This window comes from Gekko japonicus, unplaced genomic scaffold (assembly GCF_001447785.1).
Source record: "Gekko japonicus isolate JY-2015 unplaced genomic scaffold, Gekko_japonicus_V1.1 scaffold314, whole genome shotgun sequence".
Classification (NCBI taxonomy): domain Eukaryota; kingdom Metazoa; phylum Chordata; class Lepidosauria; order Squamata; family Gekkonidae; genus Gekko; species Gekko japonicus.
This window is the reverse complement of record NW_015170284.1, coordinates 659,696-687,427: the sequence shown is the minus strand read 5'-3', so window position 1 is coordinate 687,427 and position 27,732 is coordinate 659,696. Positions and strand designations below refer to the sequence as shown.

Sequence of the window (27,732 nt, the reverse complement as noted above, 5' to 3'; positions counted from 1 at the left end):
ACACCCAACAGCAGGAACTCATTAGCATATTGGGCCACACCCCTGACAGCACAGCTCATTAGCACATTAGGCCACACCCCCATGTTGCCAGAAGTGTGGTCATCCAGCCACACCCACCTTTTGCTTGTTATTCTGTTTACATTGTTTGTTGTCAAAACCCAGGGCTTTCTTTGCATGTTAGGCCACACACCCCTATTGTAGCCAATCCTAATGAGTTTCTGCTGTTGGGTGTGGCCTATTATGCTAATGAGTTCCTGCTGGGTGTGGCCAACTTGGGAGCCAGCCGGAACTCCGTTCCTGTGCGTTCTTGCCCCAAAATAGCCCTGGCTATCTTTGTTCCTAATACATCTTAATTGGTCAACTACCTTTCCCAGAGAATGCACACTGTACTATATGAGGTAGAGAGTAAAGATCACATCATTGGATTCATTCCTAGCATAGCTGCATTGTTACAGGCTTAGATAAACATGCACATCAGAATTCAAATTGAGTTGAGAATAGGGTTGCCAAATCCTCTTACCCCTCTTGGCGAGGGAGCGTTGCCGCGGTCCGGGAGTTGCTTGTGCGGGCGCCGGCAGCACGTCGCTGGAAGTGACGGGCGACGTGCTGACGTTGGGGGCGTACAAAAGTGGTACTTTCCATGGCTGGAGATTATGGTTGCCCACCTCCAGGTAGTGGCTGGAGATCTCTTGGGATTACAATTGATCACCGGGCAACAGAGATCAGTTCCGCTGGAGAAAATGGACCACTTTGGGAGCTGGACTCTATGGCATTATACCCCACTGAAGTCCCTCCCCTCCCCAAACTCCACCCTCCTCAGGCTCTTCCCTCCAAATCTCCAGGTATTTCCCAAGACAGAGCTGGCAACCGTACTTGTGATACTGCCAGGGAGGGTGGGTGCTATGGATGGGGAAAGCTGCATGGCTTGTCTCTCTACAGTTCCAGCCTTGCCCCTTTGACCTCTAAGACTGCCAAAACTGAGCATGTTCATTTGTGTTGACTGAGCTGCATTTACAACACTATCATAGTGCTGCTTGGTAACTGTAGTATGATTCTGTGAGCATGCACCAGCTCAACCAATGCTGCTGACTGATGAATGCCAACAACTTTGCAGGCGCAGAGGCAGCACTGACTACTAGTACAGATGATTCATAATGATGACCTTGGCCTAGTATAGATGATTCATAATGATGACCCTGGCCTAGGGCATATGTAATCCAAGTAAACTGTGAAATTGGGAGCATGCTACAACAGAGGCTACTTGGCCAGATAGCTGACTGATTGTGGCCGATGTGCAGACACAAAATCACCTGAAATACTACCCATGAGGTGATCATATGAGATGTTTCACTCAACAGTGAACAGGCATCGAGACTGAAGTATGTTGGATTTTCAAATGTCTGCTTTGCAAACACTGAATTGTCCTTGTTGTTCCCTTTGCCTCATAATATAGGAGCAAGGAAATATTGATTTAAATTAAAAAACCCAAGAAATCCCAAACTGATGAAAGATTAGTTTTCTTTATCACTGGTGAATGCAATATGACTGAAGTAAGGAACTGGACCAGATACACAAAGAACTTTGACAGGAACAACAAGCCAGTGTTAACAAATAAATAGTATAGTCCTAAGCAAAGTAATACCCTTTTAACCTTATTGACTTCAAGAGACTTAGACAGGGGCAATTCTGATTCAGACTGCAGTCTAAGCCTGCTAAGTAATGAACAGAGCTATATCAAATCTTTAATCACCAGGAATTAGAATGGAACCTTAAAAATTAATTCCATACCAGCTTTTCATGGGCATCTTATCCCTTTTCTGTATGTGGGTGGCAGTACATATTTCAAGTATTTCTCAAGGTGAAGCAAAGCTCTATTTTATAAGCTTTCATTTCAGACTGCCAGTGAGGAAGTGGATGCAGTTCCAGGGCCAAGGGTGAGGTCTATTTTTTAAAAAAGTTTAAAATATTGAGGGTAGATTAGTTTAACAGCATTTGTTATGATTATTTTTAATATTTCAATAATACATAATGACATCAGTAAAATTATCCCACATAGGAAAATAGCTGCAGAACCAAAGCAATTTGTGCATTTGGCATGCCAACAAAGTACCAAATAAATTCAGGCTTATAAACAAAACACAGAGAAGTTATTCACAGTAGACAGCAAATGATGCTTACTGCAAGCTGTTGCTGCAGTGCTGGAAATGTTAAGAAGGCAGTATGATCAGGGTATAGGGTACAGAGGGATGTAAGTCGCACACATATTGTGATGTAATTTTCCCAGTGACAAATATTGTCATGTGAGTCCAGGGAAAACACAGTCAACAGCAACAGAAGTATATTCTTGAAGAAAGACCTCTAGATTATGTACCTCAAGTAAGTGACCCCTCACACAAAATGCATGTTATCCCTTGTTCCTAGGGTTGCCAAACCCCCCGGTTTGCCAGAGGTCCCCCGTTTTTTGAGGGGTTCTACCCGCCGCCGGCCAGATGGCCAGCGGGGGAAGCCCCACCCCCAACACCCACAGCCACCCATCTCTCTCCCTTTAAGTGTGTGCAACCCGTGTTTCATCCCAAGCGCAAACTCCCACAAGCTGCAGGGATATGCCAGCTTCATTCTTAAAAGGGAAACGCAGCTGCACTTAAAGGGGAAACGCTGGCTGCCGGCTACTTTAAATGCAGAGAACTGCCGTTTCTGGAGATCCGGCGCACGGGCGGGGGGGGGGGGTGGGGGGGGGGGGCGGCAGACACCCCCAACGTGATGTCATCACGTTGGGGATGCCCCACCCCCTCCAGGAACGCCCCCAAAGTCCCCCGCTGGGGGTGGAAGATGGACTTGGCAACCCTACTTGTTCCCTTAGCAGGTCTTCACTTCAGACATATGTATGTATTTAAGGCTAAGCTGAAACAGAAAATTTTCTAATCCTGTCTGGGGACAGCAAAAAGAGGGTTCCATCTCTGGCAAAATTTCCAGAGGCCTGTGTACATGGCAAAGTTCACTCACTTGCCAAGATGTAAAACTGCAGGCAGGGAATTAGCTGCATTGTTTGAGTAGTGAGTAGCTACTTAAAAGGCAGAAGCAACAATGGCTGCAATAACTGTCCCTTCCTTCCCCAACTTGCTGGTTAACTGTTTGCTTCTCAGGCATGCTGAGCAGTTGCTCCCACTGGAAACTACACTATTATACCTCCCCTTGCCTATCCCGTGTGAGGGCAATGCAATATAGGAAAGCATTATTCTAACCAGAGGTCATTTCGGGGGGGAACGCGGGGGAACGCAGTTCCCCCGGGTGAGGTGCAGGGGGCAGGGCACATGATGAAGCCCCGCCCCCTGATTCCGGCCGCCCAGCTTCCAGTCCTCATTCAGCCAGGAGGAGGCAGGAGAAGAGGGAGGGTAAGTTGCTTCCTCCCCGCCTCTACCCACCCCTGCCTGCCTGGGGCCAGGGAGGGCCTTGGCGGGGCTTCCTCGCACTCCCGCTGGCCTTGCAGGTCCACCGCCGGGCCCCTGATGTCAGGGGGTGTGGCATATGCTAATGAGTTATGCTAATGAGTTCCCCTAGCTCTTTTTCTACGAAATGACCCCTGATTCTCATGGTTATGTTTGTCCTAAGGTGGCAGGCCTGACCTGACAACAACAGAAGGCCGGGGAAGACATAGGGGGAGGCATTGGCCAGTGTGGTTGTCTCTGGGCAAAACTTGGACAACTAGAACATCTGGCAGAATGTTTCTATCCCAGACTGTTCTGTACTACGTGCATTCTATTTGCAAAGTTATTTTTCTCATACACAACTGGAACACTGAAAAAAATGTTCTCCCAATTCACTGTATGAAGTAATACTGTTTATTCTACCACCTCAGAATTCTGCCACCTTATAACCATCCCATTCTCCTGCATGTGCAGACCTAGTCTACGAAAAGGAATGAGACAGTCACAATTTTTTTGTCACAATAGCCAACAGCAACAAGTTATATACAGATAAATGCCAGGTACTTCCTTTTACGAATGTAATTTTAGTTAAACTGATTAACAAAGGCTCTGGTCACACGGGAGGATTTGCCACGCAAGAGGGACGGATCGGGGGCACATCAAGCGAGCGCGATCACACCGCAACATCTGGGAAGCGGAGCGCACCCGTCCCCGATCCGTCCCTTCCGGGCGAAACTGCGCATCAAACCCTCCCTAGAAAACACTACTACTTACCTGAAAATCCGCAAAAGGGGCGGCCGTGGGATTGCCGGCGCGCTCGTCTCCAGCAGCATCTGAGGCCCCTGGCCAAACTGCGCAGGTGCGCACATGCACAGCGGGCTGCCTTGCTCACTGATCTGTGGCTTCCCCCTGGCATCTGATCGTGCCGGGGAGCAACTGCGTGGTGGCTCGGGGAATCTGTCTGATCCCGCTGCAGCACGTCTCTTTTGATGCGGCTCAAAAAAGCCGCACTTCGGCCGCACCTTTCCCCCCCAGTGTGACCGGGGCCTAACAGAACAATCCTAAAGCAAAGCTACACATTTCTAATTTCATTGTAGTCAATGGGCTTAGCAAGATGCAACTCTGCTTAGGACTGTACAGTCAGTGATACAACTTGAACATAACTGTTCACAACCAACATTGTGTTGCTAAAAAGAGAACAGCAACAATAGCTTAGAGAAAGCTTGATCAGCCCCACTTTCCTCACACTATGAAAGCTCCAATTCCAAAGTTGAAATATCAGGGTTTATTTTTCCCCATGATGATACAAAATAGGATGTCACACTGTGTCTTAACTGTCAATATCACCACAAAAGGCCTATCAGGTTCACAGTAAAATGGTGAAAAGTGAATGGGTGACAAAAGTATTTGAACGTCTAGAGCAAATATTTTCTCCCTGCTGCTGGCAGTAAATTCTGTGCAGTTTGTGGTAAAGCAATCATGCAGTCTGCTACACCACACATTTAACTCACAAATCAACACACATCTGCTGCATCCCTGCTCATCATCCTTTGTTAGCCGCAGAAATTGCAAAATGGATGCAGGGCACAGCCAAGCAAACACAGGAATGCTTCAGTATATGTCAGACTCTATACATCAGAAATTCATGCGGTTTGCCTTCCCACTTCAGTCATATATGCTCACAAGTTAATAAACCACAACTGCTTACCTGCCAATAGAAAACAACTGTACTCAGGGATGCTCACATAATATATAAAATACAACACAATAATTGAGTGAAAATAGCAAATGAGAGAATACAGAGAAAGAACTGAAAAATAAATATATAATTTAAAACAATGAAAAATAAATAAATCAACAAGCAGCAAAAAGTGCTAGAAATCAGGCAAAAGGTGAGAAAACTTTGAGGAAAAGCCAGGTTTTTATTTGTCTGTCAGTGGAAAGAGAGTAAACTCATACCATCTGCATCATTCACTATTGATAGCTCTAGACATTTTTCTGCTCAGTATTCTCTCTCTCTCTCTCTTCTGTTTTTTTTCTTGTCCCTAGGCTAAAAATTCTTTCCCCATAAGGTGAATGGAATGGTGATCATGCAGATGCACGGCGGACAGGATTTGGCCATATGTCTCCCTGGCTTCTGCTTCTATTTTACAGTTCGCCCCAGCCTCCATATGGTAAACACAGGCCCCAGCCCTGCTTCATTGTCCATCCTCCCTCAATGGAACTTTCCACTGTGCCATAAGAGGCCTCTGTGAAGGACACATTGGCATTCAGAAGGTGTTTCACAGTTTTGTCTTTTCATACCTCGGTCAAGTCTCAGGTCTCAAATGCACTCAGGCATAACGTTATAACAACAGATTTACCCAGCGCTCAGAGGGCTTGCTCTTTGATCCTCTAAATAAGTAAAGGGAATACCAAGTCACCTCTGTAACCAAGAACGCACCTCACTAGAGAAAGCAGAACAGCAGGCTGTGGGTGAATTGCTGGGGGGAGGGGATCTTTCAGCCCTTCGGGATTTTTATAGTGACCTTCAGCTGTTGCCCCCTCCAGCTTTCTCCCCTTGAGCTCTGAATAAGCTTATCAAAAGATAATTCTTTAGAGGTAATGAAGTGAAAAGCATACTTTTAGAAGTGAATCTATTCATTGGCAGCCGGGTCAAGACTTATATTCTGTTGATGGGAGAATCTCTCAGTATTAGAAAGACATCGAATGAGAGTCAAGAGATCCCAAAGTTTATCAAGTCCACCCTCCTGCTGTAAGGCTCTTCCATGCGCTATCTCTCTAAAGATTAACACACATATTCCAAAGCACAAATGTGGGGAGGAGATTACATCTAACTGGGACATTCTGAGGTCTCAGCAGAAGGGTAGTAGAGTACTCTAGCTCACTATTGTCTGGAACTGGTCAGTATATAAAAATATATTTTATTACAAATTGATTATTAATGTGTCCCTTCAAAGCTTTTCTATTGGATTTTTCAAGATATTTGGAGAATGCTCATATGGACAAAACTGGATGGTACTAACGAAAGCGACCCAAAAGCAACTCCCCTTTCATTTTATTAAAATAAGTTCTTTAGCTGGTTTGGGGTTCTTTGGGGGATTTACTGAATGCAAAGGAGTCTTTCCTTCCTCTCATTTTGCCATAATAATCTGAATGCATTTACAGACAAAATAGCACAGGTTCTTGCTGAGCTTTATTACTGCCATAATTACAAAGTAAAATGCAATAATTAAAACAGCAGCATTTGTTTAACAGCATCTTAGGATGCTCTTTCCCTCCTCCTTCACCAACACTAACTGGAATTAGTTGTGTCAAGTAATATAAAAAAGTACACACTCAGGGAAATATTCAGTTTCAATTGCCTTTTTTCACAGAAGATCTGCCTTTCCTTGCAGCTGCACTGAGAAAACCCATGGCCTATATAGCTCCCTCTGACCACACAAATCCTTGGGTTATTAGGATGGCAGGATTGTAAGCCCTCAAAGGATTTCTCATCTTTAACGGCTAATTTGACCTTCACCTTCTGTATCCGACTAGTCTTATTACCTGTGCATGCAGACAGAGGCAATACTAAAAATGAGCTTAATATTACTTCATTCACTTCCATTATGGCTGGTGGGTGCCTGCGGACTGACAGACAAGAAGCAGGCATCTATGAACTTGTGAAGACAGAGCTTGTTTTAAAAATCAGGTATAAAGGAAGGGCTGGGGGGCCACAGAGGACAAAATTAGAGGATGCAGGGAAGGAAAGAGAGAAGCAGCTAGAAAGAGACTTTAAATACCCAGAGTATCTAAACAACTTTAATCTGGATACTTAGAGATATTTTCAGAGCTTTTTAGATCATGATGAGTCATACACTTGCCATACTTTATAAGAGCAGTGAAAACATTGCTAGAGTCATACATGTTTTTGGAGACAGGTGTAACTTGAACTAATAATACATCTACCTGCCCCTAAGAGAAGAGTTGTTTCTGGAATATTACCATCCATTAGTCCAGGACTAAACAGCCAGACAAGTTTTTTTTTTTTTAATAGACTAAACAGCCAGACAAGTTAATGGCATGTACTGAATTTGTACTAGGGTTGCCAGGTCCCCCCTGGCCACCAGTGGGGTGTGGGGTAGGGTTGCCAGATTCAGGTTGGGAAACTCCTGGAGATTTGGGGATGGAGCCTGGGAAGGACAGGGACCTCCGTGGGGCATAGTGCCAGAGACCACCCTCCAAAACATCCATTTTCTCCAGGGGAACTATCTCTGTAGTCTGGAGATGAGCTGTAATTCCAGGGCTCCCCAAGTCACACCTGGAGGCTGGCATTCCTAAATTGTACACATTTTACATTAGCCTTGCATATAAAGACTCATTGTATGTGACTCTCTGGGAGAGAGAAACAAAGCCATCCTATGATGGCTACAGATCAATAGAAAGAGATTTGGAGGCTTACCCCAATATTGTCTTGCCAATGATGGGCTTTCTGAAACTTTTCTGCTGCATCAGCCACTCTCTGGAAATAAAAGAAGAGAGATGAGGTGAGTACATAAAGAGCCAACATGGACTGCAGTAATGAACTGGGACTTGTTCTAATTCCTATCCTTATGTGAAACCAGTTTTATCACTCCTGCAGTTTAGGATAATTTCCAGCATTCCCACTAACACAGCTGTATTATGGATTGACACCTTTTATACACAAACCAAACCTTTTAAATTAAAAGTGCAAACTGGTTAAAAAGTATGCTTTGATTTCTTTTATAGGGCTGCACTTACTTTATCTGATAAGAATGACTGACTTTCATTAACATGTGTGTGCGAAAGTAGGAGGGCTTTACCCTGCCCAGACCCTGACATCCTTTGGCCTTCCAAAACTAGAGGAGCAGATTAATCCATCCATTTTGATGTCAAGACAGGGTCTCTCAATTAAAACACTTATTTCTCCAGACACTTTCAAGAGAAAGTAGCTTGTGTGACTCAATACTCTAGGGAATCTTTAATCAAACAACTTTTGTGTGACCCTGTAAAGGTCTTCACACCAAAGGCTGTGAGTAAAGACACAGGTTTGCAGGTTAATAACCAAAGTCCTCAGAATCTCCCGCACAATACAGACTTCGATGATATCTCAATCAAGAGCCCAGACAGAGCCATCAGCCCATCTCCTGGCCATTATCAGCAGGTCTGAGTTATTCCTGCCACTCAAGCTAATTAGTCATTTGCAGCCAGACACTTCTCCTGTTCTTCATTATATCACCTAGATACTTTTGTCTTATACTCTTTTACAATAACAAGTTTGAACTGTCCTATAGCTGCTTTGATCCTGACACCTGCATCAATAGTAGAGTTTCCAGGCGTGATTGTCGCACTGGTGGTGGAATTTGGGGGGTGATCTGAGAGTGGGCGATGACATCCTCAATGCAATGATGTCACACCGAAGTGATGTCATCATGTTGGTGACATCACATGGTGATGTTCTGCTTTTTGGGCAAACTCTATGGTTAAAATTGGGCTCAGACCATAGAGTTTTGCCCCAAAAGTGAAGTGTTGCTGTGCAACATCACCCACATGATGATGTCACTTCCGTGTGATCCCCTGCCTGGATGGAGGGCAGTGTGGGAACCTAATCAATAGGGTTTCAAATCCTGAAGTTATACCATCACAGTACAACACAAACTTCACCCATGGACCATCAGATCCTCTGCTTCTGTCCCAATGCCATTGCTTATCCTAGTTCTGCATCAAATTTGGACAATAGCAGTTCCTCCCCCATTTGCACCCATGTAAATCCAAGTACCTAAAATGGGCATGTTAGGCCAACCATTCTTGGAATTGGTTTTGCCTCCAAATTTTCTTCCAGCATTGCGAACACAAAATCAGTTGAACTTCCTCAAGACAGTGTAGTGGCTATGGGGTGTGGGGGGGCGACTCCGTGATGACTGCTCATCGCACTAAAGAATGTCCAGTCCCCTACTCTGGCCTATGGATTCCTAAACCCCAGGCACCCACAATCAGGTAAAAGGGGGCACATAAGCTTTGATTAAAAGGTCGGGAGCATGTAATCTATGTGCTCCATAAAGATCTCTTATTTAGGAACCTGCTAGATGAAGGCTGTACTTATTTTTTCATAGATATTTGACTAGACAGACAAGACACAGAAGGAGATGAACAACACATATTTAACAGAAAATAAAGTATTTAACAGGTAAATGTTTTACGTGGGTTGCTTCAGTATATAAAGAGAAACTGGCTCTCCACTCCCATAGGTTACAAGCTTTCCCCAATCAGAGTAACCACTTTATAGCTGAGTCTCAAATAAAGTAAATAAAGCCTGAGGGGAGAGTTGATTCCCCTTTCTCCAGACACGTTACCTCAGCAGTTACAAGACTGCTATTTTATCACACAGAACACTTGTCCACAGAACCTGTACATGTAAGTTAGGAATGTAGGGCCCTTAACAGAATGCTTATCTGACTCACTAAACCAATCTTTCTTCCCCAAACCAACCCTAAACCCTCACTAAAATCTAGATAAACCAAAAGTTTCCACTCTTAAACTGAGGCTGACAGCCACATTCCATGGGCTCTGATTGGCTGACAATCACTTGGATTTGCATGAGGCCAAAATCATAAGGTTTGGTTCAGAGCCCTAAAGAAGAGGTGGGACTTTTGTGGATGATTGCCACAACAGGTAGGGTATGTTTTTCTTTCTCCCATTCGGCTTCCTTCTTGGATGCGACTTTCTGCATCTTTATACCTGCTCCCACCTCTTAGCTTCATTTTCCATTCTCAATTGCTTTGTCCTGCTGTCAGCTGGTTCTCCCATAGCATCTCCCACCTGGCTAGGGATTTTTCCCTTCCTATCAAAAAAGCCCTTCCCCCTTTATCCCATTGCAGCCTTGGGTCCCTTCTTGAGCATCCCAGCACCTCTCCTCTTTAGGTTGTTTTTTTCTGGAGAAATGTGGGAGGAAAATAATTTTGTTTAAAAGTAACTATAATTGAGTATTTATCTTAAAGTAATAAAACTGAAAGGGGCCACAGTGGCTCAGAGGTTAAAACGCTGGGCTGCAGACCGGAAGATCAGTAGCTTGGCAGTTCAAGATCCTAGTGCCACGTGATGGAGTGAGCTCCCGTGTCTGGCCCCAGCTCCTGCCAACCCAGTAGTTCAAAAGCAAGAAATTGCAAGGAGATAAATAGGTACCACTTAAGTGGGAAGGTAATAGAGTTCTTTGTGCCTCGGCATCTAGTCATGCCAGCCACATGACCACAGAGATGTCTTTGGACAGCGCTGGCTCTTCAGCTTGGAAACAGAGATGAGCACCGCCCCCTAGAGTTGGATTCAACTAGCTTTCGAACAAGGGAAACCATTTATTTATTTATTTATTTATTTATTTATTTCATTTATTACATTTCTACCCTGCCCTCCCGCCAAAGTGGGAATTACAAAAGTAAATAGTTTTTAATGGATTGGCACATGTGAATTAATACAGTATTTCTTTTTCAGTCTTGCTGTCCTGTACTATATCTAGCTCCCCATCCTTCTATTCTGTATCTTGGATAGGGTAATAGTTACTTACTGGTTAAGTATCTGTCTCCATCTCATCTCTCCTTTCCTGGGAATGGGCACTCTGTACACAACACTCAAACAATCCATCCATCAGTTCTTCCTGTGTAGGGTATGCTCTTCATGTGATAGCCCTGATACAGGAACAAATTTGGGTAACTGCTGTCCCTGACACTGGGGTCACAGGAGGCATGAAATGGCATCCAGTATTTGCTGTTCCCTCAACAACAATCCCTCCATTGAAGCCACTTAATTTTTCCCACAGGGAAAAAAAAAAGCTTCACTTGGTTTCTATGTGGGAATTTAAGCAACCACGGCTTATGAATGACATCAGTGCCACTGTGAGTTTATTCAGTGAGAAAGCTGATGCACAAGCAGAGCCTCCATCCATCCCACAGTGCACCAGCCAGTCCTGGGAAGATGTTGAAGGAGATGAGGAATCAGGCAAGGTATCTGAACAAGCTCTTCCTTTAATTACAGGCTGCAGTGAGAAACTCCCAGACTTAGATAGCATTTAAAGACAGCCTGACAAGATCTAATCAAGGGATATGTTAAATGCAGATGCAAAAGTCAGTTTCTTTGCTTAAAATGTATGAAATTTAAAAGGGGCAAAAATATCCCAAGTGATTTTGTAGAGTTTGCAATTCAAGTGATTGCAGAAGCACGCCTCATTATTTAGCAGGAAGCTATGGGGCTGGATTTCAGCACAGTCAAGAGCGGTGCATTGTCTCCTGCTAAACCTCACCATCCCCTTTTCTTTGGCTATTCAGGAGTTTAAAACTGCAGGAGGTTCAAATGTAGGGTTGCCAGCTCTGGGCTGGGTAATACCTGGAGATTTGGTAGATGGAGCCTAAGGAGGGTGGGGTTTCGGGCATAATGCCATGGAGTCCAACTTCCAAAGTGGCCGTTTTCTCCAGGTGAACTGATCTCTGTCAGTTGGAGATGAGTGCTAATAGCAGGCGCCTGGAGGCTGTCACCAGTGTTCCCTCCATCCAAGTTAGTGTGAGCTAGCTCACAGTTTTTTAGCCTCTGGCTCACACATTTTAGTCTTAGCTCAGAAAGGAGGGCTCCAGAGCAAACTCATTTATGCAGTAGCCAAATCGCTCGCTCACAACTTTAATGCCAGTAGCTCACAAAGTAGAATTTTTGCTCACAAGACTCCACAGCTTAGAGGGAGCATTTCTGGGAACGTTATTCAAAGGTTCTCTTAGAACGTAAAGGATAATATATTCTCATTCCAGGCATGCAGCTCTCATTTATAACATTCTCATTTCAAGATCCCCCCTCCCCACAAAGGAGTTGTTATAAAATGGGATATATAGCATATTTTGAACTTTTGTCCCTTGTTCTTGGCAGCATCAGTTTCAAATGATGCACCCTGAAGTAGTTCTCAGCACTGCCTCTTAACAAGGTTCCCAAAGCAGAGGTGAGACCTCCCTTGGAAGAAACTATTGTTATGAACACACAAGTTCTTCTTGATCCATCCAGCTCCTCCCAACCCTTTCCAACTAGTTAGTGATGTAAGAACTTAATTCTTGCAACTATACACGTTTTCTCTTGGTTACATATTCTTTCTCCCTCTTTGTTTGCAAATGTTTTGGTTCTTGTGATTATTCCGAATGTAGAGGACAACTGAAGGGTTCAAATTATTTTCTATTGATTATTGCTGATTTACAGGAATCTTTGGGAGGGAAAAGTCTTTGGGATTCTCCCAGTAGAGTTGCAAACTCTTTAAACCACTAAACAGCTTTATAAAGCCAGGTGGTTTAAATCATTTTTAATTGACAAGGGAGGTTCTTTTCTGAGAGTATTTGAGTTTTAATGAACAGATGTTCTTGTGTCAGACTTTTTAAATAGGGAGGAAATTGCAGGTGTTTCTGCCCAGGTTAGCCTTGCCAATTTTCAATTAGGAACTGTCAATTTTTAAGATTTATGAGAGCCTCTCTACTTCAAAGGCTGAGTCTAGGAGAATGTTTCAGTTTCTGATTTTTTAGTAATTCTAAATAAGCTTGGAGTGTTGTAATATATAAATATTGAACTATTGGAGTCTATAAGCAATATCTTTATATACTTGCCTTTTGTAGATTTATGGTTAAATAGAAAAGACTTTCTTTATTTGTATAGACGCTTACATAAACTGGACTGGTGTAAAGGCACCAGTAATTAATTGCCAGTTAAGAGATGGATGTTCCATCCTTTGTTCCACAGGAATTAGAGACTAACTGGTCAAGATGTTTTTAGAACTGACCTGTCAAGGATCTGCAAGCAAAGTTAAATAAAGTTCAATTGTATTTTCTATGGAAAATAAGCTCAAGTTTTAAGAGTGCTTTTATAATTGTTAAACGAGTAAATATCTCTGAATATTTATAGCTGAGAAAGAAAGCTTATGGATAAAATGTTTTTGTATTTTTATTGAAATAGAGAAAGCTAGTTTAGCTTTAAGGAATTGTGTTTGAAATTATCAAGTAGAACATTGGGAGATGTTCCAGAAGGTTTAAGAAAACAAAGTAATCAATCATGCACACCTGTTCATTAAGAAGTTCAGATGGGTCTTCCATAAATTATTGTGTGCTTTGAAGTTTTTAAGGATTAACCAGCTACTAACAAGCTGATGAAGTCATAGATACTGGAAGCCAAAATCCAACATTGGTATTATAAAAGAGGACCCTCTGTTGGCTAAAATAAGGTGGTGTATTTTACAATTTAAAAGTTTTAATTTAGACAAAAAGAAGCTTTATCAAATTATTAAAAATATTCTGATGGACCAAAATAAAGACTGATAGATAAATTTAGTGCATCTACAAGAGCTTTATGCCATAGGCTACTTTAAAACACTAAAAGACTTCATATAAATGGTTCAATTCTTTAGAATGTCATTGTAATGATATGTTTTCATATTTTGTATACCTTTTAGTGAAAATGTTTATAAAATGCTTTAAGAATAGTGTTATACTTTTATATGCATGTATTAATGTGAAAGAAAACCAATTTTGTAACAGAACTGATAGATTTTGTACTGAAAATGAACTTAGCCTCATGTGTATAAAGTTCATTCAAAGGTGAAGTCTGGAGAACTAGCCAAAAGGGAAGACATCCATTATTTTTAATGAGCAGAGCACCTGCATTGTAGGAGTAGAGATATGGCCAAGTAACATCCTGTGTGTCAAATATGTGACTGATAACTGACCAGACAAAGAAAACTGAACTGAGCATGTCTAAATGATGTCAGTGATGATGTAAAGTGAGGAAGAGCAAGAAGAGCATATAAGCAAGCTCCCGGCTGCAAGACATTGAACATCCAAGCTGAATTTTAGCTGTGAGATGTTCCTTATTCGAATAAATTATTTTGTTACCCTTTACTGCCTGGATTATTGTTTTAACTGTGTGGTTTATCGGCTAGCCACACAACTCAAAGAACCTTGGTGCCCTCAGAGCGTTGGCTACATGAAGAAACCTTAATGCATGACCCAGCTAAGGTTGATAGCTATATGGAAAACTGTCTTTCTTTGGTGGTGCTATTTGTTACAATTGCTATGGGAAACATTTCTATTACAGCACTGTGTCTTTTCCCCAGCAAATGTATGAAGTATAGAAGAAAAATATGCATGCACTAGCATCTTTATACAACCATTGATTTGATGTGTTTCTGGGAAATGTACACATGAATAAAAAGTGAGCCAGTCCAGACAGGAGGAAGAACCACTCACTTTAGCAACCAGTTTTTATATACCCCTTTTTATGTTGTACTGTCAGACATACCACGTTAGTTGTACAGACATCCTTTTCACTGTCTTCGGGAAGACTAAGAAGCATGACACAACCCCAACGAACTGGAATTTTTTTAAAAAAATCATAATAAAAATGGCTTACCAATCATTAGTATTTGAATTTCAGGCCTTTATGGTAAGCTGAAGTTATATTTTCAGGCTTCTCTCTGTGGTCAAGAAGGCTTGAAACCCACAGACAGTAAGCTTTAAGTTTCAGCACATAAGACATTGAGAATGACTAAAATGACAGTGTATGGAATACAGATGCCACAAATGACCACATCAAAGTGTCATGGCCTAACTACATGTGTTGTTATGGATTTGTGATCAGATCCACAGTCACAAAAAGCATCTGTAGTACCTCCTCCCATGGGGATCAGGATCACAATATGGGAGAAGGAGAGTTTTGTGCAAGGGGTTTCTTTTGTGTGTGGTTTGTACAAAATTGGTAATATTTACCACATCTTGACCCCTGTAGCCATTTCTCTCCCCTGAACTAGTTGCAGTCTTTCAGCACAGCCACAGATCCATGCTAAAGTGTACAGATATTATTTATTATTTTAAATATTCAAATCCATTCCAAACTGCAAAGGTGCAAAATTTGTATCAATACACTTTTGGGGCATATTCCTATTTTTCAAGGCTTCTCTGTAATCACAGCATCACAGGACCGAAAGACGGTTTACTATGCTACCAACATGAAAAGGAATGCAGCAGTCAGGAAATAATATGCACCTCCCCAAGTAGTGAAGTCCAAAGTTTTTTTTTTTAAAATCTAGATTAATAGTATAATATTCTTAGCTGCTTGACAGATAGCACAGATAGATTGGTACCTAGGGGTTTGCAGATCTGACATAGTTCAAGCTGCTCTGCCTGTAGCATTAGTACAATTGTATCCTATGTCAACTTTGCTACTTATCCAAGAGGGTTTGTACCCATGGGTTTTATGTGATGGGGGATACCTGCTGATCCCTGTTGCTGTGATCAAGTGTCCCTTCTGCTACAGCGCTGCCTGAGCACCAATTGCAAGATACAGTATGTGAATAAGGAGACTGACAACTACACTATATTATAGGAGAAGACAGTCTTTTTCCCTCATGGATTTGCCTCTTTTAAAGGTATACCAAGTTTCTGGGGGAATACCTAGACCGATTTCACACAAGAGCTGCACCATGGTCACGCCTCCCTTTGCCCCACTTCTATTGGTCAATTTCCCACTCGAAGCTGCGTGGCCGCATTTTGACCCGCAGCTTCACCTGATTTTCCCCGCGGTTTCATGATCCTCAAAAAACAGGATCATGAAACCGCAGGGAAATTGGGCAAAGCCACGGATCAAAATGTGGCCGCGCAGCTTCAAGTGGGAAATTGACCAATAGAAGCGGGGCAAAGGGAGGCACAACCACGGAACAGTTCTTGTGTGAAATCAGTCCTAGTAAAGCATTTTTTAAAAGTCATAAAATTTATAAATTTTGTGTAGCAATTCATTGAAACTGTTCTCGTCAAGTAGCATTCCCTCCTCTGCAAAGCATATACTTTCTCTAATGTTCTAAAGCTCTAGAGAGTCATGTGGATTCTAGCTAAAATACATAAAAATGTTTCTTTGGCACTCAAAGGAAGTCAACTCATTTTAAGTGTTCCCATTTTGTTGTTGCCTGCAGTATGCAAATACACATGGAAGCATTTAAAAGGCAGCCCATAGCAGATAGGAAAGTTCCCCATAATCCCAAACACTAAAGCCCAAGAAAAGAGAAGCCGGGGGGAGATGGGGAGGAAGAAATGAAAGTGCAGAGAATTGATTTGTATAATGAAATTGCTCAGAAGTAGCAGTAGTTGGGGTTTTTAATTAAGCCAGTAGGTGTGAATATATAGAGGCCAGAGTCTTCCAGGGGGATCAATTTTTGCATCAGTAAGTAAATTAAAAAACAGAAAGCAAAATAAATGGCAGCCCCCTTCTGGCACCAGACAGCCTATACAAGCTCAGGAAAAAGAAAGGCTGTCAGGTAAGTAGAATAATGGCTACTGTGCTTGCTGAGACTACCTTGACCTTGGAGGGCTCAGAGGTCAGTCAGAAGGGCAAGTACATTTATGTCAGGAGGGTGTGAACTAAACAAGGGGGGGAAGCATTCTGTTTATTTTATTGTAAAGAACAATCAAGAAACCTAATTCTGGGAAAGGGGGGGAGCAACACTGCATGTCGAGACCTTTCCCAGGAAGTGTTTCCTTGTTGTTGTTGTTCAGTCGCACAGTCAAGTCTGACTCTTCGCGACCCCATGGACCAGATCACGCGAGGCCTTCCTGCTTCCTATACACTATTAAAATTCGCCCCCCCCCCATGGTGAACACCTCTGGCGAAAAAATGATGACTACAAATATGAGACACAGTGGGGGTGTTCGTAATCTTTACGCCTGTAAAAATATAATCAATCTCTTTTCTAGTTCCATGGTAAATGTTTGTACCCAGTTTGAACATAGGCTCTATAACTGCTTGCATTTCATCCATGCAACACACACAAACATGGTTTGTTGCACTTGCTTTCTAGCACTGAAGAGATGTGAGTATCTTTCTCACAAATATTTGTTTTTCTCCAGCTCAGAGCTTTGATATTTATGATGTTTATAAGCATCTAACCACGAATGATCTGTGTATAGAAATATTGATTTCTAAAGGTTTCATGTCTTCCCCTGGAATGTCTTGCTGATATCATGCTGTGCCTTGTTCCTGTTGAAGTCAAATGGCCTCAATAGCCCTGCCATATAACCCCACATTCTTCACACTTCCATGCTGACAGAGACCAGATGGCTCTGCCAAGCATGTCAGAGAAGCTCACGTAGCCGAAGCATGTCAGAAGGCACGTAGCCCATAGACTAGCTGGAATTTGGGGGTCACATGACTGCAGGTGTGGCCTTCAGAGCTCTAGCTATTCAGATGTTGCACCCATGGCAACTCAACAATTGGACACTCCTATGTCTACTCCAATTGGCTCCTGGCCAGGGCTAATTTGCGATTGGATTGGGGCTTTTAACTGTCTGATCCTTTGGAGGAGAGCTCTCTCTCTCTCTCTCTCTCTGTTCCTGTTTGTGAGATCTTGGATGGACACCTGAAATGCTGTCTTGCCATGCTGTCTCTGGGAGAGACAAAGAGCTCCTTTGTGAGGCTGAGCACATGGCTGCATGCTTGCACAAAGATGGTACCTGGACTATAACACTGGACAATCTTGGACTATAGATCATCTCTGGTAATTATGTAGATCTCTTTAATGTTTAGTGAGGGCCAAGAGCCATAAGTTTTCTTGTTTTGAAATCCTTATTAGTCTAATTGCTAAGTTCGGTACTGAATAAAACTATTTCTATTGTTAATCTGTCTGTATTGTTGTAACTGAGATCTCAAGGCTAAACTCCTGTGCCTTCTGCTCACCAAATTGTGCTACCTTGGTAAGATTAACTGCACAGCTCTGGATTAAGTTGCTAATGTGTTAAGTCCCAGATGCCAACTGAGATTCTGGAATCTCTAAACTCAGGCTGGTGAGGGATTAAGTTTAGAGATTCCTGGTGGCAAAGATGTTTGGAATCCAGAGAGGGTAGCCTACCTTTCTGGGTGTTATTGTTTAATGTACTGAAAAGTATAGGCTTGCCCCTCATTCCTGGACAGGCGTGAGGGCAAGAATCATATACAATCTGCATGTTTCATTGTTGCCCTTGTAAAGCCTGGTGTATCTTACACATGCAGAGAAGTTCACTTTGGTCTGAACGTCTAAGAAGCTTGCACAGTGTTCAGTTGGAGCTCTGTAGCTAAGCCCCGTAATGAGCTGAAAATTGGCCACAAGGCTACCATGACAAACATCTGGCAAGGAGCCTACTTAATATGCTCTTTACTACAGACCTCCTTGAAACACCTCAAGACAACGCTGCTGCAATTTATATGTATCAAGTTCAGAATACAACCCTCCCCCCACTTATAATGCTTCCTTTCATTGTGAACTGAACACCAAGAAGCCCAAATAAGTTATTTTGTACTTTGGATGTACAAGTGAGTGAAGGGTTCCAGGATATGCAGCGTACAAAGAGGCCTAAGTATTCAGGAAGGATGTTAAACATCCAGAATCTACATGTCCTTCAGGGTGTCTTGCATCTGGAATGCTACTGTGAGCACTGCTGATGTGTGTGTGTGTGTGTGTGAGAACTGCCATTTCAGTATTTCATGCACTGCTGAGGTTATGGAAGCCTGACCTCCTGGTCACTACGTCTAACACCATTCCGTGAAAGTTACAGTACTGAAGGGGCCAGAGGGAGAAGGCTCACCCGGGAATTGGAAAGGGGTGTCACAGGAGGTAAGACAAAATAGTCAATCACTGTCACACTCCTGATGATACTACTAAGATATGGTTGCCAACCTCCAAGAGATATGCCACTATTACAACTGATCTCCAGGCAACACAGATCAGTTCACCTGGAGAAAATGGCCACTTTGGAAGGTAGACTCTATGGCATTACACCCCATTGAAGTCCTTCCCCTCTCCAAACCCTGCTCTCCTCAGGCTCCACCCCAAAAATCTCCAGGTATTTTCCAACCCAGAGCTGGCAGCTCTACTGTGACAGGTTTTATAAATTTCAGAACTGGAGTTGGAAAAAAATGAACTATTATCCAATTTTGGGGAAATGTATTAGGTAAGCCCTTTTCTGAATCGAACTGAAGAAAATTATCTCCTCATTGTTTTGGATGTAGTAAATTTTTATTCTAGCAGTTAGCAATGCAAAGAAAATACACACAGCTTTAGCATTATAGAGTTGAAGCCTATTTACTTATATAAAATGGTATGCCATTTTTCCGCCCAGGGCATATACAATGTAGTTCACAACATATTACAAATCTCTAGTCAAAAGCCCTAGCGTATTGGCACTTTCCAGCTCTCCCACTGGCTGTGCTGTGCGCTCCATCAGCCATTGGCCTGTCAACCACCACTCAAGAATACTAGAAACTTAGAAATATGCAGTTATCTCCATAATACATAAACCAGATACAGAAGGAGAAGATAAAAATTATAGGCCAATTTCTTTATTAAACGCAGATTATGGGGTCGTGAAGAGTCGGACTCGACTGTGCGACTGAACAACAACATTCTAGCGGTAAGATTTAAGAAGGTACTAGTACAAACTATTCATTCAGACGAGGTGGGGTTTTTACCTAGAGACAAATGAAGGCCAATTTACGTACGGTGATTAATGTTTTGGAATATTATGAGCAACATCCGGAAAAACAAATGGTCTTAATGTGTTTGGATGCAGAGAAGGCATTTGATAATTTATCATGAGAATTCTTGATACAAAAACTTCAAATATGGGATCTTGGAGAGAGGTTTTTGGAAATGATTAAAGCAATTTATAGGAAACAATATGCCCAGGTGATAGTAAATGCAGAAATGACAAAGGTCATTGAAATACAAAAAGGTGTAAGACAAGGGTGTCCCTTGTCAGCTCTGTTATTTATATATGCATTGAAACATTGAATGACTTAGTGAGAGGTAATAGATCAATACAAGGATTGAAAATACAAGGTGAAAAATACAAATTGCAGGCATTTGCGAATGATCTTTTGTTTATATTAGAAAATCCATTAGAATCTATACCAAAATTATTATATGAGATCAGAGGATATGGACAAGTGGCTGGCCTCAAAATTAATACTAAGAAAACTAAATTGTTGGCAAAAAATTGTTCATCTGCAACTTTGTCAGAGATACAAAATATAACTAAGATGGAGGTGGTGAAGAAAGTTAGATATCTGGGTATAACCTTTTCAAACAAATGTAGCACTCTAATGGAGGATAATTATAATAAATTGTTGGAAGAAGTTAGAAAAGATTTGACCAAATGGAAAGGCCTACATATTTCAATGATGGGAAGGACTGCAACTTTAAAAATGAATATATTACCAAGGTTTTTGTTTCTTGCACAAAACCTACCAATAGTTAAAAGAGTACAATATTTTGATGAGATGGGTAAAATAACTAGACAATTTATTTGGGCACCTAAAAGGTCTAGGATAAAATGGAAGGTATTACAGGATAAGAAAGAAAAAGGGGGATTAGGTATACCGAACTGGAGGTTGTATTACCAAGCAGCAGTATTAAGTTGGATAAGAGAGTGGATACTATTGGAAAATACAAGATGTTTAGCTCTAGAAGGTTTTGATCTCTGTATGGGTTGGCACGCCTACATATGGTATGGGAAAGATAGAATACATACTATTTTTCAACGACACATACTTAGGGCTGCCTTGCTTAAAATATGGAATACTGTTAAAGAATGATATTATATGAAAACTCCCCTTTGGTATCACCCTTAGAGGCTTTTGTTAAGCCTTGGTGGGAAAATACCCAATTAAGATCTAGATATGAGAAAGATACAAAATAAGGGTTTGAGGAAAGTAAATACGAATTAGACAAGATTTGGTTGTTGTCAAGTGACAAACTAATTCAGAAAATATGTAACTGCTTACTGGAGGACTACATGCATGATGAAATAGTGAAAAATTCCATGATTGTTTGGATGCAAGATTTAGGCTATATGCTAAACCTTGATGAGTGGTATAGTGTTTGGAAAAAATTGAATTTTTAAAGGGCAGTGTCATTTAAAGAAAATGTCTATAAAATGCACCATAGGTGGTATTGGTCACCTGATAGAATTGCCCGGTGTTAAAAGAATACTTCAAACTTATGTTGGAAATGTAAGTCAATTGTTGGAACTTTCTATCATATGTGGTGGAGATGCCCAAAACCACAAAAATTTTGGAAAATGGTGCAAAAAATAATAGGGGAAATTCTGAATGTAACTGGGGAATTAAAGCCTGAGATTCCAGAGCAGGGCCTGAGATTTATTTGTTAAACATAGTAACAGGGGATCGACAAATACAAAGAGAAATGTATATTCTGCTGTATATCTTAACAATTTCTAGGATTTGTTAGCAAAATATTGGAAGACGGATAGAATACCAACTCGAGAAGAAATTGCCTTTAAAATGATGAAAGCTGTGGAAATAGATAAGATACATGCACAATTGCATGGGACGGATGATAAGATGGACAAGAGTAAGAAAATGGGTAGAATGTAATGTGTAGAGGACACATATACTGAAAACTTGAAGATGTAAAGTATTTGAACATAATGTACTAAAAACCAATAAAAATGTTTACCAAAAGAAGAAAAAAGAATATCCGCATGCCATTGGCAGGGTGCTGGGTCTGGCTGGGTGCTGGGTCTGCTCCTCTTCCTTGCTCACTGCCAATTTAGCCATTCCCTGTCTGAATAAACTGCCAAAACGGCTGTTTCTCCTGATGAAGACACTTCTACTGCTGCTGTTTCGCTCCTCCACATCAGGCTGGCTACTGAAATAGCTGTTCCCTGCTCTGGAAGATGCTTCTCCTGCTGCCACTTCTCCTGCTTGGCTCCTCCACAGCTGGCTGGCTACTGAGGAGAACCACTGGCTGTCAAACCATTCTCTTCTCTTCCTGCTGTGGGGCTTATTTTCCCCTCAGTCGTTGTTGGTAGGCAATCAAACTTGGTTATGTAATGTGTGTTATGTCAGTAAAAAGGCAGGTGCAGGAGGTCCTTTCCAGGCCTACTTTGGTCTTTGTGGGAAACTCATTGGGGCCAGTCCTGACTAGGGTTGTCAGCTCCAGGTTGGGAAATTCCTTGAGATTTTGTGGTAGAGTCTACAGAAGCCAGAGTTTGGGGAGGGGAGAGGCCTCAGCTGAATAGAATGTCATTGAGTCCACCATCCAAAGCAGTTATTTTCTCCAGGGGGAGAGAGATCTGTTGTCTGGAGTTCAGTTGTGATACCAGGCAATCTTCAGGCTCCACCTGGAGGTTGGCTACCCTAGGTCTGGCAGCGCCCTCTGGGTGACTTGATGCCACCTGACTAGCATGACTTAACTAGGCCTGGCTGCTTGCTCATGGCTCCTAGGACAGCCACTGTGGCATAGCAGTTAGCACTTCAGAGCAGGGTCTGCCAAACCCAGGTTCTTGCTGTGGAAGCTGAGTGGATGTTTTCAGATCAGTCACAGACTTTCAGCCTAACCTACCTCACAAGGTTGTTGTGCAGATCAAAAGGTGGAGAGGAGAATGATGTAAACTGCTTTGGTTCCCATTGTGGAGAAAGACTGTACTTTTCTCCTGGGGGTCCATTGTTGCCAATCTTCAGGTGAGGGCTGGAGAGCACTCAGAATTACAACTGCTCTTCAGATGACAGAGATAGGTTCCCTTGGAGAAAATGGTGGTTGCTGTGTCATTATACCCTGCTGAGGTTGCCCCCCAATGACAGCCAGTGTGACGTAGCAGTTAGCACTTTAGAGCAGGGTCTGCCAGACCCAGGTTCTTGCTGAGGAAGCTGGCTGGGTGATTTTGGACCACTCACAGACTTTCAGCCTAACCTGCCTCACAGAGGGTGGGGTTTGAGGAGGTGTGAGACCTCAAACAGGTACAATGCCATAGACTCCACCATCCAAACCAGCAATTTTCTCCCAGGGAACCATTGTTGCCAATCTCCAGGTGAGGGCTGGAGATCACTCAAAATTACAACTGCTCTTCAGATGGCAGAGATCAGTTCCCCTGGAGAAAATGGTGGATTCTGTGTCATTATACCCTGATAAGGTCACCATAGCAAATTGACACTGAATGCCCAAGACCAGGGCACCCACCCAGAGCCTCTTTCTAGAGCTTGTTGTATTTATTTCCACAATGGGCCTTATTCCTAGTTCAATCTAATTCAGCAGCATCACAGGATTACACAGGGATAGAAGGGAAAGAACACTACCACTCCCTTGGGTGAGCAGGACAGGCAGATAAGATACACCAAAATGTTGCCGGGCAAATACCCCTCCAACAAGATAAGAGGGGTGCAAACACAGAGTCTGTCTTCTCCAACTAGAGGCATCTGTATAGGGCTTTTGATGATGAACTCAATTGTTAGGTTTGAAGAGAGCATAAGAAATAACAAGAGCCCTATTGGATCAGACCAGTGGTCCTTCTAGTGCAGCATCATGTTTCACACAGTGGCCCACTAGTTTCCCAGGTAGCCAACTAGCTGCTCCTTCAAAGATCCTAGCCTCATATGGCCTTATAGCATTACAGATAATCACTGGCAGTTTGAACGGAAAGAAAAATTTGAAGACAGTAAACATCTTTGGGCAACAGAGAAATATGCTTACTGTGGCAAATCCCTGTCTACACCCAGCTGCCTTATTCTGGATTCATCCACTGAGGTTTCCAATGACTTTCTAAAAGCAGCTTCATGCCTAGCACATAAAAATAATCCCGTTTCTATCCCAGCCTACACAGCTTGCAGCCAACCAACCAAGTGCAGTACTATGTTCTGGTGGTCATGCAGATGTCTGCCGACCTCTCTCTCTCTCTCTCTCTCTCTGCAATTCTAGGCGTTTAGCCCTTGGTGTGCAATGATGCACAGCTGGTGCACTTGTCTGGCTTGATGTATCAAATCATGAAGGTCTCCTCCATGCAGTCCCTTACTCTAGCCAGACTGCTTGACCATCTGTCCATCTGCCCTGTATCTATGGAATCCAAACCCCAGAGTGAGGCTCAGAGAAAGAGTATTTGCAAACCAGAAAGGTGCCTGCAGAGCAAGGGAAGACAAATGTAAACACAGATACCAGGAACACTGAAGCTGACCTGGGGGAAAATTACTTCTTCGCTTCTAAATTATCAGTCAGCCCCTGAGAGGGAATAAAAGAACTCCATAGAGCCTTCCAGGAACAGCATGTTGGGAAATTGTAGTTCAGTGCTCCTAGTATCTTATATCTAGTTGTGGTGGTCCCTGCAGATGCTAGGGATTAAATTTGAAATATTCTGTATGCAAAGTTTACACTCAGCCAATGATTCACAGCCTTTCCCCAATGACAGATGAACTGTAGGTTCATATGATTACATGGCACTCCTGGCTATCTCTCCATAAATGTGAACAACATCCTTTGTAATGGGATGGAAACTGCTGGTATGTTACAGTTTGGGACTAAAATCTCTGTATAGTTGTAGCAAACAAAAATTTCATTGTTGTTCTTGCTCCCATAGAGCAAAGTCCATCCAGGGAGCCATCCCATGGGAAATTTTTTTCAGGCACAATAATAGAGGCATGCACAAAGAACGCAAAAGTAATTAGAACTGCTATGAATTAACAATTAACAATAGGTCTGAGGGCAGTGATAAAATTGCAGCTGCATTAGTAATTGATAGTGTTAATAAGCAAAATAGTCTGCACTCAGCTGAAAAGGGTCACAGAGCTTTCTTGTCTATTTATGTCTGATCAGAGATGGTTTCACAACTGTAAGTACTTTTCCTTACCATTTTGCTTTCCCTTTTTACACTCAGAAATAATGTAAAATAGCTTTGTTATAATGCATAAATTGGGATCCTGTTAGGGTTTTCTATGAGTTTAACCATTTTAAAGCTCAAGATCTGGTTATGTCTTTCTATAGGTTTAACATTTTAGAGATCAGGGAATAAGGATCCTATAAATGTTTTTCCAAATGTTTTTGCAAGCTGGCATTAAGATGTAGTGATTCAGGAAGGTAGGCAAGTCACTGTTAATTTCTTGTAGAGAAATCCAGATTAAGTTTTAAAGTTTGCCTGGATTATGCCGCAGTGGGTCCCCCTGCCCTCCTGTCTGTCTGCCATAGCAGCTCCAGTTCTCCCCTCCTCCATCCTGTCTACTTCATGGCACATGCAGTAGTACCCCGGCTCTCTCACTCCCTTCTGCCTGGTTTAGATGGCAATGGAAGCTTCTGCTCCTCCATTTGCCCCACAGTTACCCCAATGAGACCACTTCTTCATGTTTTCTGCATAAGCACAGAAAACTTTTCTTTCTTAGGGAGGGCTTAAAAAAACTCATTTTTCAATTTGCACATTTTTCTGCAAACCTGGGAGGTTCCCTGAGTCTGCAAATAAATAAATAAATACATACATACATACATACATACATACATACATACATACCTTTCAGAACCTGACCCCATTCTCAAGGTTTTTCTATCCCCATGGAGTCCTGGTCCAGAATTAGATATATGATAATTCCTATATACAATGTATTTTCAAAGATATGTTTCTTGTTCAAATGTGAATAATTTTGGAAGCAATTAATATGATATAAGGTGTCTGCTAAGATATTATTAAAATTTTACATATTTATTTAGAATATTTTTTATGCCACCTCTTCAGAGTCCTGTTCAAGGTAGCTCATAATTAAAAATCACAGTATAAAAACAAGCCATTATACATAAACAGCATAAAAAACTGTCTACAAAACAGAGCAGACCATTAAAAACCTAAGATAAAACCCCTAATTAAAACTCTGGCACCTAAAAGAAAATAAAGTAGGTGCCAGTCGAGCCTCAAGGAGAAGGGCATTCAAGAAGAAGGGCATTCCCAAGGTGAGGTGCCACTGTAGAAAATGCCATCTCTGGTCACCAGCCACCTTACCTCTGAAGACTGGGGGTACAGAGAGCAGGCATGGAGCAGAAGAACTGAACTGGCAGGTTGGATAGTGTATGGGAAGAGACAGCCCTTCAGGTACCATGGCCTTAAACTATTTAGGGCTTTAAAGGTAAGAACCAGCACTTTGCATTGTGTCCAGAAACACACAAGTAGGCAGTGCAGATCTATCAGCAAGGGGCAATATGATCCCTGTAACCAATCCCGTGACAGTTGCCTGGCTGTTGCATTTCGGAACAACTGACATTTCTGAACTATTTTCAAAGGCAGTACCACATAGAGCCCATTAGAGTAATCTAGCCGGGATGTAATCAGATCGTAGATCACTGTGGCCAAATCATGCTTTTCAAGGGCTGGCTTTAGCTGGAGAGCCAGCTGGAGCTGATAAAAAGTGCTATGTGCCATGAAGGAGACCTGACCCTCCAACCATAGTCCAAGATCTAGATAATCCATCTTCTTCCAGACTGCCTGAAGCTGTTTAGCCACCACCTGCTCAAACACTTTGCCCAAGAATGAAATATTAGCCACTGGGAGGTAGTTGTTTATATCATTTTGGTCCAGGGATGCAAGTTTGGTGTACTGGTTAAGACCACAGACTCTGATCTGGGAGAACTGGGTTTGATTCCCCACTCCTCCACATGCAGCTGCTGGCATGACCTTGGGTCAGTCACAGTTCTCTCAGAGCTGTTTTCTCAAGAGCAGTTCTCGAAAGAGCCCCACCTACCTCACAGAGTGTCTGTTATGGGGAGGGGAAGGGAAAGGATATTGTAAGCCACTCTGAAACTCCAAGTGAAGGGTGGGGTATAAATGCAATCTCCTCCTCCATCTTCAGAGGTGTCACAACTCCCTCTTTTAAAGAGGTCAGAACTACACTCTCTTGCAGAGAGGCATTACCTCCTGGACCCAGTCAACCAACCCAGCCTGGCATGACCATCCTAACTATCCCCACACCCTTGCAGAGATTCCAGGTGTCCATGAGTCTAAATCTCACCAGTTCAATGTTTTTAGTGTTTCAGTATTCAGTTGCTAATAATGCTTGATATCCAAATGTGCTGGTAGTTCTATTCTGACTTTATGAGATTGTGACTTGGATCCAGAATACTGTGTACATTTCTGATTACTGTATCTTAAAAAGGGCATTGCAGAGCTGGAACACATACAGAAGAAGAAAAAGAAGAAGAGAAGAAGAGATTGGATTTATACCCCGCTCTTCACTACCCAAAGGAGTCTCAGAGCGGCTTACAAACTCCTTTCCCGTCCCCTCCCCACAACAGACACCCTGTGAGGTAGGTGGGGCTGAGAGAACTCTGACAGAGACCACTCTTTTTCAAGAACAGCTTGCCAGAATTATGGCTTGCCCAAGGTCATCCAAGCCAGGTGCAAGTGGAGGAGTGGGGAATCAAACCCGGTTCTCCCAGATTAGTGTCCGTGCACTTAACCACTACACCAAACTGGCAGAGGAGGTCAACCAAGATGATTAGGGGGGTGGAGTACCT

The 27,732-nt window shown here is 42.4% G+C and overlaps 1 protein-coding gene across 1 annotated transcript in view; it reads right to left on the bottom strand.

Annotated features, from left to right (window-relative positions):
* Positions 1-27,732, bottom strand: part of CACNA2D2 (calcium channel, voltage-dependent, alpha 2/delta subunit 2) — an 871,471-nt gene that overhangs the window by 361,574 nt on the left and 482,165 nt on the right. Inside the window, exon 4 of the mRNA XM_015417855.1 lies at positions 7,870-7,929. Coding sequence (XP_015273341.1) covers positions 7,870-7,929 — 60 coding nt within the window. The remainder of the gene's footprint in view (positions 1-7,869; positions 7,930-27,732) is intronic.